At 49.9% G+C, this 19721-nt stretch overlaps 1 protein-coding gene across 4 annotated transcripts in view; it reads left to right on the forward strand.

Moving 5' to 3' along the window:
- Positions 1-15731, forward strand: part of LOC139229757 (large proline-rich protein BAG6-like) — a 110663-nt gene extending 94932 nt beyond the window's left edge. For all 4 annotated transcript variants that reach the window (XM_070861324.1, XM_070861325.1, XM_070861327.1 and 1 more), the window contains 6 exons: positions 4048-4212; positions 5760-5828; positions 7301-7441; positions 8632-8739; positions 13427-13573; positions 15364-15731. In XM_070861324.1, the coding sequence (XP_070717425.1) occupies positions 4048-4212; positions 5760-5828; positions 7301-7441; positions 8632-8739; positions 13427-13573; positions 15364-15459 (726 nt within the window). In that variant the 3' untranslated portion in view covers positions 15460-15731. The remainder of the gene's footprint in view (positions 1-4047; positions 4213-5759; positions 5829-7300; positions 7442-8631; positions 8740-13426; positions 13574-15363) is intronic.
- The last annotated feature ends 3990 nt before the right edge of the window (positions 15732-19721 follow it).

Here is a 19721-nt window from a genome sequence, read left to right on the forward strand (position 1 = left end):
GCAGGAAAAGTGGGCGGGGTGCAGGGAGGAATGAATAAAAGGTCTGTGATAGGGTGGAAGGCAGGAGTGATTAAATGACAGAACATAAGAATTAGGAGCAGGAGTAGGCCTGCTCCGCAACCGCAATTTAATAAGATCATGGCTGATCTGATCATGGACTCGGCTCCACTTCCCTGCCCGCTCCCCATAACCCTTTATTCCCTTACGCTCAAAGATCTGTCTATCTCCGCCTTAAATATATTCAATGACCCAGCCTCCACAGCTCTCTGGAGCAGAGAATTCCACAGATTTACAACTGAGAAGAAATTCCTCCTCATCTCAGTTTTAAATGGGGGCAGCCCCTTAGTCTGAGACTATGCCCCCTAGTTTTAGTGCCCCCTAGTTTTAGTTTCCCCTATGAGTGGAAATATCCTCCCTGCATCCACCTTGTTGAGCCCCCTCATTATCTTATGTTTCAATAAAATCACACCTCATTCTACTGAACTCCAATGAGTATAGGCCCAACCTGCTCAACCTATCTTCATAAGTCAACCCCCTTATGTCCGGAAATAATCTAGTGAACCTTCTCTGAATGCAAGTATATCCTTCTTTAAATACGGAGAACAAAACTGCACGCGGTACTCTAGTTGCGGCCTCACCAATACCCTTGTAGCAGGACTCCTCTGCTTTTATACTCTATCCCCCTTGCAATAAAGGCCAACATTCCATTTGCCTTTCTGATTACTTGCTGTACCTGCATACTCACTCTTTTGTGTTTCATGCACAAGAACCCCCAGGTCCCTCTGTATTGCAGCACTTCACAATTAATCTCCATTTAAATTATAATTTAATTTAAGTAGATAACCTCATTCTTTCCCACATTATACTCCATCTGCCAAATTTTTGCCCACTCACTTAGCCTGTCTATATCCCTTTGCAGATTTTTTTGTGTCCTCCTCACAATTTGCTTTCCCACCCATCTTTGTTTCATCAGCAAAGTTGGCTGCATTACACTCGGTCCCTTCATCCAAGTCATTAATATAGATTGTAAATAGTTGAGGCCCCAGCACCGATCCCTGTGGCACCCCACTGGTCACTGTTTGCCAACCGGAAAATGACCTGTTTATCCCGTCTCTCTGTTTTATGTTAGTTAGCCAATCCTCTATCCATGCTAATATATTACCCCCAACCCGTGAACTTTTATCTTGTGCAGTTACCTGTCATGTTGCACCTTATCGAATACCTTCTGGAAATCCAAATACACCACATCGACTGGTTCCCCCTTATCCACCCTGTTCATTACATCCTCAAGGGGAGATGGTGCGAGGCAAAAGGGGGCGTTAATGCGACAAGTAAAGAAACAAAGGATGGGTCCAGAGGCGGAGATGTAAATGCCAATAGCAGAATCATTCCCAGCGCCCACTGTGAAGAAAAAAATGGGAGCAGGGATTAAGTTCTGAGATTGTTGAACTCCGAGTCCGGAAGTTTGTGAAGTGCCGAGCCAAAAGATGATGTGCTGTTTCTTGAGCTTTTGTTAAGCATCATTGGAACGTTGTATGAGCTTCACACATTGTCATCCTTTCTGAAGGATTCCCCATTGGTTTTAATTTTTCCGTTCAATTGGTGGGACTTTACTTACCATTCGTAGAGAATTTCTAGAAGTAGAGAGGATATTTCCACTTGTGGTGGGGTGGTGTCGGGAGCGGGGGTGGGGGGGAAGAGATGAAGTCCAAAAGTAGGGGGTCATAAGTATAATATAGTCTCTAATAAATCCAGTAAGGAATGCAGGAGAAACTTCTTCACCCAAAGAGTGGTTACAATGTGAAAATTGCTACCACAAGGAGTAGTTGAGGTGAATAGCATAGACGCTTTTAAGGGGAAGCTAGATAAACAGATGAGGGAGAAGGATATGTTGATTGATTAGATGAGGTAAGGTGGGAGGAGGCTCGTGTGGAGCATAAACACCGGTATGGACCTGTTGGGCTGAATGGCCTGTTTCTGCACTGTGAATACTTTGTAATTCTAAGTTTAATTGACTCAAAAGGACGAATGATTACAAAGGAGACCGGTTAGCCTGACATCGGTAGTGGGGAAAATGTTGGAATCAATTATTAAAGATGCAATAGCAGCGCATTTGGAAAGCAGTAACAGGATCAGTCCAAGTCAGCATGGATTTATGAAGGGGAAATCATGCTTGACAAATCTTCTGGAATTTTTTGAGGGTGTAACTAGTAGAGTGGACAAGGGAGAACCAGGGGATGTGGTGTGTTTGGACTTTCAAAAGTCTTTTGACAAGGTCCCACACAAGAGATTAGTGTGCAAAATTAAAGCACAATGCATTGGGGGTAATGTACTGACGTGGATAGAGAACTGGTTGGTAGACAGGAAGCAGAGAGTCGGGATAAACGGGTCCTTTTCAGAATGGCAGGCAGTGACTAGTGGGGTGCCGCAGGGCTCAGTGCTGGGACCCCAGCTCTTTACAATATACATCAATGATTTAGATGAAGGAATTAAGTGTAATATCTCCAAGTTTGCAGATGACACTAAGCTGGGTGGCGGTGTGAGCTGTGAGTAGGATGCTAAGAGGCTGCAGGGTGACTTGGACAGGTTAGGTGAGTGGGCAAATGTATGGCAGATGCAGTATAATGTGGATAAATGTGAGGTTACCCAATTTGGTGGCAAAAACAGGAAGGCAGAATATTATCTGAATGGCGACAGATTAGGAAAAGGGGAGGTGCAACGAGATCTGGGTGTCATGGTACATCAGTCGTTGAAAGTTGGCATGCAGGTACAGCAGGCGGTGAAGAAGGCAAATGATATGTTGGCCTTCGTAGCTAGGGGATTTGAGTATAGGAGCAGTGAGGTCTTACTGCAGTTGTACAGGGCCTTGGTGAGGCCTCACCTGGAATATTGTGTTCAGTTTTGCTCTCCTAATCTGAGGAAGGACGTTCTTGCTATTGAGGGAGTGCAGCGAAGGTTCACCAGACTGATTCTTGGGATGGCAGGACTGACATATGAGGAGAGACTGAATCGACTGGGCCTGTATTCACTGGAGTTTAGAAGAATGAGAGGGGATCTCATAGAAACATAAAATTCTGACAGGACTGGACAGGTTAGATGCGGGAAGAATGTTCCTGGTGGTGGGGAAGTCCAGAACCAGGGGGACATAGTCTAAGGATAGGGGTAAGCCATTTAGGACTGAGATGAGGAGAAACTTCTTCACTTAGAGTTGTAAACCTGTGGAATTCCCTACCGCAGAGAGTTATTGATGCCAGTTTGTTAGATATATTCAAGAGGGAGTTAGATATGGCCCTTACGGCTAAAGGGATCAAGGGGTATGGAGAGAAAGCAGGAAAGGGGGACTGAAGTGAATGATCAGCCATGATCGTATTGAATGGTGGTGCAGGCTCGAAGGGTCGAATGGCCTACTCCACCTATTTTCTATGTTTCTATGAGTACATTTTCCTCTTGATATGATCCTTGAAACATTTACCAGTTACTGGGTTCAGTGATTGCTTCTGATTTATCTGTTATTTTAGTAACTATTTACTTGCTAGATTGGTGAATTGAGGGGGTGGGGAGTGGAGTGGAGTGGAGTGGGGGGCGAGGAGGTAGAAAGATTGCTACCATTGATTCCTGCCCGGCAGTAACGCACCTCTGGTACAAATCATTTGACGATTTAGTTCTGCACCACAAAATTACTGAAATCTACCGGGTTGTCGTAAAAACTAAACTGACTCACTTCTTCTGGAGAGGGACTTGCCACCCGTGCATGGTCTGGCCCACTCCACACCCTTCACCCCTCCCCCACCCCCACCCCCCCCCCCACCTTTCTCCTCCTCCTCCTTCTCTTTCTCCTCTCATCGTAATCCAGTTATTGCTGTACCCTCTAACCCGGCATGATCTTGTCTCCCCGAGTGCAACTCTGCAGGAAATAAACTGTGCTGCTGATTACAATTCACTCGTATCCGAGAGTCTGATCTGTACTGACGAAGGTTTCTGCCGAGAGCCCTGTATTCTAATCTTGCATATATTTTTTTTTGTTAAACCGTCTGATCTGCTCCTCAGCGCCGTATGTCAGTGGATGTCAACCCCTCGCTGGTGAACTGGCTGACCACCATGATGGCAATGAGGCTGCAGGTGATCATGGAACACATGCCGGTGACAGAGGAACAGATTCTGCAGTATGTCAGGAGGAGGGAGCCTCAACATCAGGAGCCAGAGGCACAGCAGGTAATCAGTGAACAGGTTGGGTGAGGGCAAAAATATCCAAGACCCTATGCCCCAGGTTTAGGTCCTTAAGAACAGTGTTCAGTTCTGTGCAACACACTGCCGGAAGAATGTATTGACTTTCGAGGGAGGTTCACCAGAATGATACCTGGACTCCAAAGGTTAAATATGAGGAGAGATTACCCGGGCGGGTTTTATTCCCTGGGATTTAGAAGGTGAATTTAATCGAAGTTTTCAGGATATTAAGGAGAACTGATGAGGTAGATAGAGAGAAACTATTTCCGCTGGTTGGGAAGTTTAGGACGAGGGGTGTAGTCTAAAAATTAGAGCCAGACCTTTCAGAAGTGAAATTAGGAAACACTTCTACACACAAAGGGTGGTAGAAGTTTGGAACTCTTTTTGGGATCACTCCTGCTCTCCTTCGAATAACACCGCGGGATCGTTTACGCCCACCCGAGAGGGCAGACAGGGCCTCGGTTTAACAACCCATCAGCACTGGGAATGTCAGCCTGGATTTCGCGCTCAGGTCTATGGAGTGGGGACATGAACTCTCAACCATTCTGACTCCGGGGCGAGAGTGCTACCCACTGAGCCACGGCTAACACCCGAGTGATCTCGGTTCTTCCTCGAAGGTTATGGCACCATCCTCCTCTGGGCGACTCAGCTACCCACCGACCCATCGTTGGTAGCTGTAACCATTTCAGTTCAAAACGGTTATAAAAAAAAAAAATTAAATTGCAGATGTTAGTGAAGTGTTGTATCTGGGGCCAAAAGAAAGGTCACCTTTCCTTTCTGTGATGTCTCTCCATCCTCACTCCTCCTTCCTTGAGCCATTTGCCTCCGATGCAGAGGAGACTACATTTGGGACTCACCTGCCCTACCTGGTGGGGGGATTTAACATCCAAGCACTGGAATACAATCCACACAGCATTGACCTCCAGTAACTGGCCGCAGCCCTGTTTGAAGTATTAAAAGCATTAACTGAGGCACTCTTCTTGATGAAGGTGCTAAGACTTCTATGCCATAAGCCGTAGCCTTTTTTATAAATACAAGTCTTGGAGGTAGGTTGCAAGTCAACCCTTCTGGCACTGGTCTGTCATTCCTTCCCTTTTTGCTAGTATTTGTGATGCAGAGCGATTCACATCCTTGTTTTCAAATCCCTCCATGGCCCTTCCCCCTCCCTATCGCTGTAGCCTCCTCGAAACCCTACAACCCTCCGAGATCTCTGCACTTTTCCAATTCTGGCCTCTTGAGCGTCCCAGATTTTAATCGCTCCACCATTGGTGGCCGTGCCCTGACCAGCCTGCAGCCCTAAGCTCTAGAATGCCCTCTCTAAGCCTCTCCACATCTCTCTCCTTCCTTGAAGATGCTCCATAAAACCTACCTCTTTGACCAAGACCTGTCCTAATATCTCCTTGTGTGACTCGCTGTCAAATTTTGCTTGATAATTGCTCCCGTGAAACGCCTTGGGACATTTTCACCATGCTAAATATGCTACATAAAGATAAGTAGTTAGAAGTACTGTTCTGATGTTGCTCTCTTCAATGCAGGACATTCCCGAAGAATGTATGGACGAACATCCAGTGGAGTCTGAAGAAGCTATGCAGGAAGTGCCACAGGTAATGGGAGGCTCCAGAGCTGGTTGGAAAGGCCCCATCAATTGTTCTATAGGCTAGGGAAGGGGTTAATTTACACTTCCAACATGACCCGCAACATCCTGTCTTCCGCCATGGACGAGTTGTGAAAACTACCCCACAAGAGTCTTGGTAAACACTGCAGACCCAATTCTTTTAGCCCGTCTCGATAATCGATGAGCACCTCACGCCCTTCAGAGGGTTGTAAATCTGTGGAATTTGCTGCCTCAGAGAGCTGTGGAAGCCAGGACATTGAATAAATTTAAGACCGAGATAGACAGTTTCTTAACCGATAAGGGATTAAGGGGTTATGGGGAGCAGGCGGGGAAGTGGACCTGAGTCCGTGATCGGATCAATAACCATGATCGTATTAAATGGCGGAGCAGGCTCGAAGGGCCCTATGGCCTACTCCTGCTCCTATTTCTTATGTTCTTATTATGTTTCAAAGTCCTTGGTCCTGGGCACTTGGCAGAGACCCCCCTTTCAGATTGTGAGCACAGGGAGATAAAGGTGGGGACCGACGCTCTCGCGCTTGCTCTCGCGCTTGCTCTCCCCCCTCTCCACTCACACACTCTCTCTCTCTCTCTCTCTCTCTCTCTCTCTCTCACTCTCCACTCACATCCACTCACACACTCTCTCTCACTCTCCACTCACACACTCTCTCTCTCTCTCTCTCTCACTCTCCACTCACACACTCTCTCTCTCTCTCTACACTCACACACACTCTCTCTCTCTCTCTCTCTCTCCACTCACACACTCTCACTCACACACTCCAGACTGGGAAGATTAGGATGCAGCTGAAGTGTAAAACGCATGGAGATTAATATGCTTAGAAGCTTAGCTGGCAGCATTCACGCCCTGTGACACATTGGTGCATTGGGCACTGGTCACAGTGGGGGAACTGGGGGAGGAAACTACTGGGCAGGGGAATTGTGTGATTGAATTTTCACAGTGGTGACCACACTTGAGGAAGGATAGCATTTAGAACCCTGTCCGCTTATTAACTTGATACTCTGCTTTCAATATACTGTTTTGAATTGGGATTAAATATTCGCCCTGAAATTAAGGGGAGGCTAGACAAGATATGAGGGAGAAGGGACTAGAGGGTTAGGCTGATGGGGTTAGATGAGGAAAGACAGGAGGAGGCTCGAGTGGAGCATAAAGGCTGGCATGGATTGGTTGGGCCGAATGGTCTGTTTCTGTGCCGTATATTCCATGTAATCCGATGTCAATTCAGCTTAAATTGCAGTCACATTCCTCGCGAGGTAGCTCGTGCTCAAGAGACTTGCCCGGAAGTTGTGATCTCGGAGAGGATCGATAATTATCTTTCTTCTCATCTCCGAAGTCTATTGTCATGTCTGTGCCCTCTTTTCCTTTTTAAATTACAAGTTTATGTGGGCGGTGGTTACCTCCTCAACATGACCTGGTCATTTATGGCATTTTCTCCCTGCTGACAGAGGAAAGACTCGACTGCTTCTCCGGCCCCTGCCACCACTGCAGAGGAAGTGATGTCGACAGAGCCTGCGGTATCGATGGGTGCAGATGCTGCGCAGAGGGATGGGTCGGAGGCGGAGCCTTGGGTGGTTGCCGTTCCGCCGGTAAGTGATATCCCGTGTACAACACAGGAGCAGGCCATTCAGCCCAACTGGTCGGTGTTTATGCTCCACACCAGCCTTCTCTCACCCCGACTTCATCTCACCCTATCAGCCCATCCTTCTATTCCTTTCTCCTTCATGCCTATCTAGCTTCCCCTTTAATGCATCTATGCTGTTCGCCTCAACTACTCCTTGTGGTAGCGAGCAATGTTCCCTCTTTTTTTTTTCCGGTGCACGGCCCATTCAATTTCCCGTGCATGCACGCGGTTTTTCCATTAAGCAAGCGGCCTGCCCGGGAGCACCAGACCACTGCACGGTCACACCGCTTAGCGGGAACATTGGTAGTGAGTTCCACATTCTCATTAATCACTGGACAAACAAGTTTTTCCTGAATTTACTGTTAGATTTATTAGTGACTATCTATATTGATGGCCTCTAGTTTTCGTCTCCTCCACAAGTGGAAAGATTTTCTCTGCATCTACCCTATCAAACGCACTTCATAATTTTAAAGACCTTTATTTTGTCTGGAGAAATGAGCCCCAGCCTGTTCAATCTTTCCCACACTGTCGTTTCCCCCTCTGGGACTGGGTGGTGCAGTGGGTCACACACTGTCCTTTCCCCCTCTGGGACTGGGTGGTGCAGTGGGTCACACACTGTCCTTTCCCCCTCTGGGACTGGGTGGTGCAATGGGTCACACACTGTCCTTTCCCCCTCTGGGACTGAGTGGTGCAGTGGGTCACACACTGTCGTTTCCCCCTCTGGGACTGGGTGGTGCAGTGGGTCACACACTGTCCTTTCCCCCTCTGGGACTGGGTGGTACAGTGGGTCACACACTGTCGTTTCCCCCTCTGGGACTGGGTGGTGCAGTGGGTCACACACTGTCTTTTCCCCCTCTGGGACTGGGTGGTGCAGTGGGTCACACACTGTCCTTTCCCCCTCTGGGACTGGGTGGTGCAGTGGGTCAGACACTGTCCTTTCCCCCTCTGGGACTGGGTGGTGCAGTGGGTCACACACTGTCCTTTCCCCCTCTGGGACTGGGTGGTGCAGTGGGTCACACACTGTCCTTTCCCCCTCTGGGACTGGATGGTGCAGTGGGTCACACACTGTTCTTTCCCCCTCTGGGACTGGTTGGTGCAGTGGGTTGGATATATGTGTATATATGTATGTGTGATACTCAGTTGTTTCTGTTTCAGGAATGGGTGCCTGTTATCCGTCAGGACATTCAGACCCAGAGGAAAATGAAACCCCAGCCGCCACTCAGCGATGCGTACCTCAGCGGCATGCCGGCCAAGCGTCGAAAGGTAGCGCACTTCACCTCTGACCTTATCAGAGTTATCCTAATTTGGCAAAATTAACAGGAGAACAGGGACAGGCTAATAAATCTGTCAGAAAAGCATGCGGGATCCTGGGCTTTACAGTGGCATAGAATCATAGAACGGTTACTGCACAGAAGGAGGCCATTCGGCCCATCGAGCCTGTGCCGGCTCTCTATAAGAGCACTTCAGCTAGTCTCACTCCCCCACCCTTTCCCTGTAGCTCTGCAAATTTGTTTTCCTTCAGGTACTTATCCAATTCCTTTTTGAAAACCAGTTGAATCTGCCTCCAGGAGTACCCTCTCAGGCAGTGCATTCCAGATCCTAACCACTTTGTGCGTAAAAATATTTTTCCTCGCCTTTGGTTCTTTTGCCAATCATCTTAAATCTGTGTCCTCTGGTTCTCACCCCTACCGGCAATGTGAACAATTTCTCTCTCTACTCTGTCTAGAACCCATCATGATTCTGAACACCCCTATCGGATCATCTCTCAACCTTCTCTGCTCGAAGAAAGAAAGGGAAACTTGCATTTATACAGCGTTTCATGACCACCAAAGCATTTTACCAGCCAGTGAAGTACTTTTGGAGTGTAGTCTATGCCTCTATTTATGAAGCCCTGGATCGCGTATGTTGTTTTAGCCACTTTCTCAACCTGCCCTTCCACCCTGCATAGAGTACAAAAGCAAGGAAGTTACACTAAACCTTTTGTGAATCACTGGTTCGGCCTCTGCTGGAGTATTCTGTCCAGTTCTGGGAACCACACTTTAGGAAGCATGTCAAGACCTTGGAGAGAGCGAGCAGAGAAGATTTACTCGAATGGTACCAGGAACGAGGGAGTTTAGATACGTGGAGAAGCTGGGATTATTCTCTTTAGAGCAGAGAAGGTTAAGGAGAGATTTAATAGAGGTATTTTGCTGGAGTAAGTAAGGCGAGACTGTTTCCACTGGCAGGAGGGTTGGTAACCAGAGGACACAGGTTTAATATAATTGTTGGAAGAACTGGAGGGAAGATGAAGAGAAATATTTATATGTACATTGTTATGATCTGGAATGCACTGCCAGAAAAGGGGTGGTGGAAGGAGATTTGGTAATAACATTCTAAAGGGAATGGGATATATACTTCAAAATGAAGAATTTGCTGGCCTTGGGGGAATAGAACAAAGGCTCTAAAGGACTAATTGGACAGCTCTTTCAAAGAGCCAGCACAGGCACGATGGCAGAATGGCCTCCTTCTGTGCTACATGATTCTATGAACAGACTACAGGTGTGAGGATTGTATTCTATGCTGCCTGCTCTGTTTTATTCAGCAGCATTACAGGTTTCTGCCGTTCTGTAGCACTTGTTTCAGGGACATGATATACCACCAAGCAGAGGCATGGCTCTCTGTATAAAGCAGTGCAGCAGGGCCAGTAGCTCAACTTTAAGTGCAGCAGTGGTACTTGAAGCAGCACAGCATTATGTCCTATGGGGAGAGATTGAGTAGACCAGGCCTATATTCTCAGAGGTTTAGAAGAATGAGAGATGACCTTGTTGAAACATACAACATTCTTTCAGGGCTTGACAGGATTGATGTCGGGAGGATGTTTCCTCTGGCCGAGGTGCCTAGAACCAGGGGTCACAGTCTCAGAATAAGGGGTCGGCCATTTTGGACTGAGATGAGGAGAACCTTCTTCACTCAGAGGGTGGTGAATCTTTGGAATTCTCTACCCCAGATGGCTGTGGATACACAGTATTTGAGCATATTCAAGGCTGAGAGCGATAGAATTTTGGATATTGAGGGAATCAAGGGATATGGGGACAGTGCAGAAAAGTGGAGATGCGGTAGATGCATCAGCCATGATTTTATTGAATGGCGGAGCAGGCTCGAGGGGCCGAATGGCCCACTCCTGCTCCTATTTCTTTATGTATGTTCTTGTTAGCTCACCCTTTATAATAGCATTAAACATCTTGTGTATGCACCCATTTCCCGTCACTTTAATGTCAACATTTACCATAGAAACTACCCAAATAAGGAATGGGGCAGAAATCCCGGCCTTCCCAGTTCTGTATGGAGTGTGTATGGATCCGGGAAGGTGTCACAAAAGCCAGTTTTCCGATCTGTCAAGCTGGAGCTTGACAGATCGCATGCATCTCGGGAGCGAGGACATTCGCATGGGTAAGATTGTGGTATTTACCCATATCTTGCCCAGCAAATGTACTCAAAACTCTTGCGCCTGATAAAAGCAGGAGCATAGCCTACTTTTACAGGGGTAAGAGTTTTAAAACACACAAAAAGATTGTAAAATAACATTTTTAAAACACATTTAAAAACCCCCTCCCCACTACTGTAAGTTAATTTTAAACCATAATTTTAAAACTTTTTTAAAAATCGGGAAAATATATATTTTTAAATACATAAATAACTAAATTTAAATTAATAAAAAAATACATTTGGCATTTTTTTCTATCTTTTATTGGTTGTGTGTGTTTTGGGGGCTGTTTCTCCTCCAAGTTACGGAGTTCCATTATTATGAATGAGAATATACTATACCTGATTGGCTGCCCAGCGCCATGTGACTGCAGCTCCAGCCCTGCGCATGTCCCGATGTGCACACGCCGCGACGCGCAGTCAGTGGAGGCCTCAGGACCGGGATCTCTCGTGGGCGCAGCAGCTTCAGGCCGGTGCGCATCTTTTTTTCTAGAATCCAGTCGAACGCCCGCGGGAAGGAGAAACCGATTTCTGGGCCATTAGAAGGGAAATCTGTATGTAAACCATTTTCTGTAGGGCCTGGCCAGTAGGTGGTGGTGTATTGTATATTTCTGAAGTCTCTTTACCAACTCTGTTTCCCCCCCCCCACCCCGCCCCCTTATACATTTAAAAAAAAAAATGACATTCACCAACGGACCATGTGCAGTTTACTAGTATTTAAAAAAAAATCTTTGCTGCTGTTTCAGATCTACAGTGGATAAGTCTGGTTGACGTGAAAGTGATACCCGAACAGTAGGAAGCCATTTAGCTCCTCCAGCCTGTTGCACTATTCAATTAGATCGTGGCCGATCTGTATCTTAACCCCGTTTACCCGCCTTGGTTCCGTAACCCTTAATACCCTTACCCAACAAAAATCTATCAATCTTAAGTTTTGAAGTTTTCTATTGACCCCCCAACCTCGACAGCTTTTTGGGGGAAGCGAGTTCCAGATTTCCACTACACTTGGTGTGAAGACATGCATCCTGACATCGCCCCTGAACGACCTAGCTCTGATTTTAAGATTACACCCCCTTGTTCTGAACCAGAGGAAATAGTTTCTCTCTACCCACTCAAATGCTTGATATGATTTATAGTTTATCACTCCACATGCACACCAGTATTGCCGCAGTGCTGGTACTTGTTATTGTGAGTGCTGAGTATCCCGCAGCATCGAGTTCCACCGCTGGCTGAACCCAATGTGCAGTTCACCGTTGGTTGGCATCAGATCGCCGGTGAGATCTTCCGTGTTGGTGGTGTGCTGTGACGGCAGCTCGCATTTCATTCATGTTGAAACATGACGGTGTGCAGGATCGAAATCGACCCTCCGGACCAGCCAGCCTGTCCCTCGCAATCGTGAAACCTTGTGCATCACTATACCAGCACTCCCACCCCACCGGAAAAGCCACAGGGATCCCCTGGGAAAGGCGGAAAACCCCAATTTTTTTTTGTTTTAAAACCCAGGCCAATTTGGGAAGCAAAGAAAATCTGGACAATTTCTCTCCGACCCCGTTGAGCGATCAGCACGAGTCCAGGAGGACCACCCTGATTAATGTTGTCCAGTCACCACCCTCTGCAAGAGATGATCTCTGCCCCCTCCCCAGCCAGAAGCAGGTCCAGCTCTCGCTTGAAGGAATTCTGCCATTCACCACACGAGCCCACAGCTTGTTGCGGAGTCCACCAATCCCTGGGAAATGAGCCACCTCCTGACGTCTAACCTCAAATCTGGTCCTGATAAAAATTAAAACTGTGATCACCCCCTCTGTTCCTCCCTCACCGTCTACTCAAATGCAATCGATTCCCGTCCATCTTCATTTAAAACCCGTCGAAAGGATCTTTCGATAACTTTTTAGAATGTCAGCTGTGTCTCAGTGGGTAGCACTCTCGCCCTCTGAGTCAGAAGGTTGTGGGTTCCCACTCCAGGGACTTGAGCACGAAAATCCAGGCTTCACTCCAGTGCAGTGCTGAGGGAGTGCTGCACTGTCGGAGGTGCCGTCTTTCGGATGAGATATAAAACCGAGGCCCCGTCTGCTCTCAGGTGGGCATAAAAGATCCCATGGCACTATTTCGAAGAAGCACAGGGGAGTTCTCCCCGGTGTCCTGGGCCAATAATTATCCCTCAATCAACACAACAAAAACAGCTTATCTTGTCATTATCACATTACTGTTTGTGGGAGCTTGCTGTGCGAAAATTGTCTACTGCCTTTCCCACAATGCAACAGTGACTACACTCCAAAAGTACCTCATTGACGTCCGGTGGTCATGAAAGACGCCATATAAATGCAAATCTTTCTTAAGCAGAAGATTACAGTTACGTGGCGACACGACGTGATGCACGACCGGCAGTAGGCCACCTCCTCGAGGCGGTCGCCGTCTCGAGCTGGAATTCATAGCTCCCCCCCCCCCCCCTCCCCCCCCATTGTTTCTGAAGTTCTCTTCCATCTTGTTGCAGACAATGCAAGGCGAAGGGCCACAACTCTCGCTCGCCGACGCGGTCGGGAAAGCTGCAAAGGCTGCCGGCGTCAAGCCGGTCACGAGCGGCGAAAGTCTGACCAGTGACCTCGAGGGAGCGGAGGCACAAGAAGCCTACAGGCAACAGGTAAAGACCGCATTACCGCTGACCAGTCCTGCCGCAGGCTTGCAGTGTTGGGTCTGAAAGGAATGCGAGGTGGGTTGGTTTGCTCGGTGGGGGGACGGGGGAGGCCAGAATTCTGTGGTTGTGAATGAAAGAATGAGTTCTTGTCTGCTGCAGCCAGTCTCACTCTTCCTCCTTGCTGTTGTAAGTAGTTTTGCCCCTGGTGGTTTCGAATCACCCCTCTTACAATAGTTCTAGACACTGGAATTATAGTTGTGAACAGTAATATACAGTCATAGACAGATCTTTTCGGTCTCCACCGTCACAATGCTTTTATTCAAGTTAAAACACACCTGCACCCAGTAAAAACACACCCTGGTAGCATAATGCAAACAACCACAGTACAACACACAATCTGGCCTGTCTAAACAGGCCCCTAATGGGACGTACCCACGCCTAAAACACCCCTGCTCGGATTCAAAATTGCAACACTGGATCTGTGCAACAGAATGTGCATGCGCTTGTGATCCTTGCAAAAACCTCCCCACTAAAACCCGCAAGGCTTGGTTGGGACACACGACACCCTTTCACACTACGCGGTGGTCTTAGAGATGCATGGGCTGGGATAAATATGCACCAATTACCCCTCTGGCTTTACTCGCTGCTTCTCCCGATGAGGTGTATCTTCTGGGTCTTCAGGTCCAATCTCAAGGTCAGCTTCCCAGTCGAAGTAGCAAGGCTCTCTGGTGTTTTTTCTCTCCATCCCAGATGGAGTGCTCAGTCCTTGTGCGTTGCAAGCAGACGTAGAAGGGCGGGGGGAAGAGAGAGATGGCAGCCAAAAACTGCCCCTCTCATACTTGCAAAAAATGCTCCTTTTCGCACCAAAATCCAACTTTACTTCCCTTGAGGCTGTCCAACTGAAAAGCAAACTCAAGTCTGTCGCTTGTTCCTTTGTCAACTGGGCTGTCCCTCGATGTGTGGCTCCGATGAGTCAGCTTTCCTTTGTCTTTCGATGGCCTGAAACCCCGGCAACTTAATGTCTCACTGATGGGTTCCCATTCCATGACATAAGGCGCCCATCAACCATGATGTTCCTGCTTGGGGCTGATAGGAGGGGCGAGGCCATGGAGGCATTTGTAAACAAGGATGAGAATTTGGAAAACAGGTATTTGGAGCAGGAGGAGGAAAGTTGAGACATAGTGACAGAGTAGAGGGTTGAAGGCTAGCAGTGAGACACATATCATCTGTAAGTGAGCTTTCTATTTTATTCGGTCTTGAGTGTGAGAGATGGGCTGCAGGAGGTCTTCCCCAGATATGACATGTTCCAGTTCCGGATCCCCGATTTTAACTGTTCCACTGTTGCCTTCAGCTGTCTGGGCTGGAATTTTAAGCTCTAGAATTCTGAGCTCTGGAATTCCCTCCTTAAACCTCTCCGTGTCTCCTCCTTTAAAGATGCTCCGTTAAACCGACCTCTTTGGCCAAAGTTTGACATCTTCCTAAGATTGTGTCGGGCTGTTGGAGGTTAGAGAGATGGGGAGGGGCGTGGCCAGGGAAGGATTTGAACACCAGGATGAGAATTTTAAAATTTAAAAGTTGGTGGACCTTTTTGGAGAAAGAGCGGGGCGAGTGGGACTGTGACTGGGTGACTCTTCGAAAGAGCCAGCTCAGACTCGCTGGGCTGAATGGCCTCCTTCTGTGCTGTACTGTTGTATGATGCCCGATGGGCAGAAAACTGGGAGCGGCGAGGTGGTGCGGAAGAGAACCTTGAACTCGAGCTGAGAATGTTTTTTTTTTCCCCCTCCCCCCCCATGCAGATTCAGTCAGACATCCAGAAGAGGATAAGAGAAGACCCAGAATACAGTGCGCAGCGGTTTCCAAACACACACACTGCCTTCGAGGAGCACTCCTAGTGCCATCTCCGTCTCCAGCAGCAGCAGCACCATCACCCCACCCCACCCCGGGACTTGACCTACTTGTGCGGCTTCTAACCGGGGCGGGGAGGGGGAAACGAGCCGAAGCTTCGGATGTTGTGCAGGTCCCCGCCAAGAATCCACTCAGTGTCCGCGATGTTTAATTATTCCCCCTCCCGCCACTGGGCTCTGGGCGTTGCACTTTTTTTTGTTTGTTTGTTCAAATTCTTAAATAAAGTACCACAGCTCAGTGCTGCAGTGAAGCCTGAAAACCTCGGCCAGCTTCTTCATATTTTTTTCGCTGAAGGAAAGTGAGGTCCTTTTTTTTTCTCTCTCGTTCCTTCTCTAGATCGCTCGCCCAACTCGTACCTTCCAAACTGGCGGAAGGAAAGGAAGCAGAGCTCCCCTTCCATTTCTCCCCCCTCTCCCCTTTCTTCCCCCCCACCCCCTCACTTCCCTTTCCCCCTCCCCTGCCCTTTCTCCCCCTCCCCTGCCCTTTCTCCCCCTCCCCCTGCCCTTTCTCCCCCTCCCCCTGCCCTTTCTCCCCCTCCCCCTGCCCTTTCTCCCCCTCCCCCTGCCCTTTCTCCCCCTCCCCCTGCCCTTTCTCCCCCTCCCCCTGCCCTTTCTCCCCCTCCCCCTGCCCTTTCTCCCCCTCCCCCTGCCCTTTCTCCCCCTCCCCCTGCCCTTTCTCCCCCTCCCCCTGCCCTTTCTCCCCCTCCCCCTGCCCTTTCTCCCCCTCCCCCTGCCCTTTCTCCCCCTCCCCTTTCTCCCCCTCCCCCTGCCCTTTCTCCCCCTCCCCCTGCCCTTTCTCCCCCTGCCCTTTCTCCCCCTGCCCTTTCTCCCCCTCCCCCTGCCCTTTCTCCCCCTCCCCCTGCCCTTTCTCCCCCTCCCCCTGCCCTTTCTCCCCCTCCCCCTGCCCTTTCTCCCCCTCCCCCTGCCCTTTCTCCCCCTCCCCCTGCCCTTTCTCTCCCTCCCCCTGCCCTTTCTCTCCCTCCCCCTGCCCTTTCTCCCCCTCCCCCTGCCCTTTCTCCCCCTCCCCTGCCCTTTCTCCCCCTCCCCTGCCCTTTCTCCCCCTCCCCCTGCCCTTTCTCCCCCTCCCCTGCCCTTTCTCCCCCTCCCCTGCCCTTTCTCCCCCTCCCCTGCCCTTTCTCCCCCTCCCCTGCCCTTTCTCCCCCTCCCCTGCCCTTTCTCCCCCTCCCCTGCCCTTTCTCCCCCTCCCCTGCCCTTTCTCCCCCTCCCCTGCCCTTTCTCCCCCTCCCCTGCCCTTTCTCCCCCTCCCCTGCCCTTTCTCCCCCTCCCCTGCCCTTTCTCCCCCTCCCCTGCCCTTTCTCCCCCTCCCCTGCCCTTTCTCCCCCTTCCCCTGCCCTTTCTCCCCCTTCCCCTGCCCTTTCTCCCCCTTCCCCTGCCCTTTCTCCCCCTTCCCCTGCCCTTTCTCCCCCTTCCCCTGCCCTTTCTCCCCCTTCCCCTGCCCTTTCTCCCCCTTCCCCTGCCCTTTCTCCCCCTCCCCCTGCCCTTTCTCCCCCTCCCCCTGCCCTTTCTCCCCCTCCCCCTGCCCTTTCTCCCCCTCCCCCTGCCCTTTCTCCCCCTCCCCTGCCCTTTCTCCCCCTCCCCTGCCCTTTCTCCCCCTCCCCTGCCCTTTCTCCCCCTCCCCTGCCCTTTCTCCCCCTCCCCTGCCCTTTCTCCCCCTCCCCTGCCCTTTCTCCCCCTCCCCTGCCCTTTCTCCCCCTCCCCTGCCCTTTCTCCCCCTCCCCTGCAATTTCTCCCCCTCCCCTGCCCTTTCTCCCCCTCCCCTGCCCTTTCTCCCCCTCCCCTGCCCTTTCTCCCCCTCCCCTGCCCTTTCTCCCCCTCCCCTGCCCTTTCTCCCCCTCCCCTGCCCTTTCTCCCCCTCCCCTGCCCTTTCTCCCCCTCCCCCGCCCTTTCTCCCCCCTCCCCCGCCCTTTCTCCCCCTCCCCCTGCCCTTTCTCCCCCTTCCCCTGCCCTTTCTCCCCCTTCCCCTGCCCTTTCTCCCCCCTCCCCCGCCCTTTCTCCCCCCTCCCCCGCCCTTTCTCCCCCTCCCCCTGCCCTGCCCTTTCTCCCCGCATTCTCCTCAAATCACGACAGTTCCAGTGACACCCCCCCCTTGTTGGAAAGTGGTTGTGATGGTTTCTCCCCCCACACCCTCCCCATACCTAACGGCGCTCATTGTCCAGGCTCGCGGGTGAAGAACAACTGCCTTGGGCAAATTGCACGCACCCCAGTGCCTCCAGGAGAGCGGATTAAACAAAGGGTCAACTATTGACCGAGAGTTTCAGATAATGCTAGCAGCCCATGTCCAAGTCATCCTGTGAAAAAAGTGCAAATCATCTACATATACACCGGGAACCAGATGGACCTACCACTGGTCGTTGAGGTGTACGGCTTCCAACCTTTCTCCAATCTGAACAAAATAAATTAACTCTAACTCTTTTCCAATTAAGTACTGTTGGAGTGTCGACACTGCTGTAATGTGGAAAACGTGGCAACAAGCCCCCACAAACAGCAGTGTGATAATGACCAGATAATCTGTTTTTTCGTGATGTTGATTGAGGGATAAATATTGGATGTGATTATTTATACTGCAAAAATGGGCATCATGCTCCACCCTTGGTCTATGATTGGTCCCCTTGGAAGATAAACCACTGAAGTTTCACAGGAATGTGCAACTGGAACTGCCCAACCCAAGGTTTCACTGACTTTGCAAATTCTCACTGACTTTGCAGAGCTGGTCTCCAGTCGTCTTGGGTAATCCTTGCCACTGGACCAAGACCTGGCTCTGTCAAGCCCGTGAGGTGGTTGGTGTGCAACGGTCACCACACGTTAAAAAAATCCACGCACAGGCATCTTCCACCCTTCAACATATAGGTCGGGACCTGGAATATGAGGTCCTTCATTGAAACACCTGTGAACTCATCCTTTTTTGGCGCAGATGCAAGTCATCCTCGCTTTGAGGGACTGCCTATGGTGATGATTTGCAAATTTAACTCGATCCACTTTGACTTCCTGAAGCGACAGAGGACAGAGCTCCTCAGAAGACAGCAAGAATCAGCCAAAGTCCTGTATCCCAGTGCAAGTGCATGCCTCCCCCAGCCAAAGTGCCTTACACCAGTGCAAGTGCATCCCTCCCCAGCGAAAGTTCCTTACCCCAATGAAGGTCATCCTCTCCCGCTCCCCCCCCCCCCAGCTCCCACCCCATCAGAGATGGCGCAGGCATTGTGTACGGATTGTTAACAGGTTTATTGGTATGAAGTGAATAACGTCAGTGTCATGACCTCTGGGTATCCACTCCGACGATGGGGTTGGAAAAACGTGATCTGTCTCCACCCCAACCCGTGTCTCACTCCCTCCTCCACAGTGCCTCTCTCTCTCTCTCTCTCTCTCTCTTCCCCCCCCCCCCCCCCCCCCCCGGGCGTCCCTCTCTCGCCCACCCCCGCGCCCCTCTCTCGCCCCCTGGTGCCCCCACCCCCTCGGCGCCCGCCCCTCCCAGCCGTCCGAGAGGGGCCTGAGCAGAGTCTAGGGCCTCAGGTCCTGCTTCTCAGCACCACGTGGAGGGAGTGGTTCACATGTCTGTCAAAAAAAGTGCAGTGCAAATAGTTACATTGATAAATATTGGCCAGGACACTGGTCTGTTTGAAGCTTTAATTAATTTCAAAAAAAGGTTGTACTGCATTCACTCTAATTGATTTCAGTCTATTAGTCAAACTAACACTACTGTGCAAAAGAGAGTGCGACACGCACATTTAATCGGATTTTTCACATCCCCTTTAGCAAGTATTTAAAGAGAAAGTCAAATCTAGGGCGGTAACTTTCAGTTGGTGCCCTCCCATTTTTTACAGGGACGAGAACATGATTTCATTTTTTTTGTGGACGTGATGTTATATTTGTTGGCTGCCTGGAAACTGGCGAGTCTGGGTCTCCATCTCTGCCAAGGCTGGTCCGGGGGTTCATCGACTTGAGAGTGTTCTAAAATGGCTCCATTAGAAAGAACATGGGCTGCGAACCACTTCAGACATGTATGCCATTTTTGAAAACAGAAACATAGAAAATAGGTGCAGGAGCAAGCCATTCGGCTCTTCAAGCCTGCACCGCCATTTAATATGATCATGGCTGATCATTCAACCTCAGTATTCCACCTCAGCCTTCATTCCATACCCCCGATCCCTTTAGCTGTAAGGGCCCCATCTAACTCCTTTTTGATTATGTCCAATGAACTGGACTCACCAACTTTCTGTGGCAGAGAATTCCAC

This window comes from Pristiophorus japonicus, chromosome 19 (assembly GCF_044704955.1).
Source record: "Pristiophorus japonicus isolate sPriJap1 chromosome 19, sPriJap1.hap1, whole genome shotgun sequence".
In the NCBI taxonomy this organism is placed as follows: Eukaryota; Metazoa; Chordata; class Chondrichthyes; family Pristiophoridae; genus Pristiophorus; species Pristiophorus japonicus.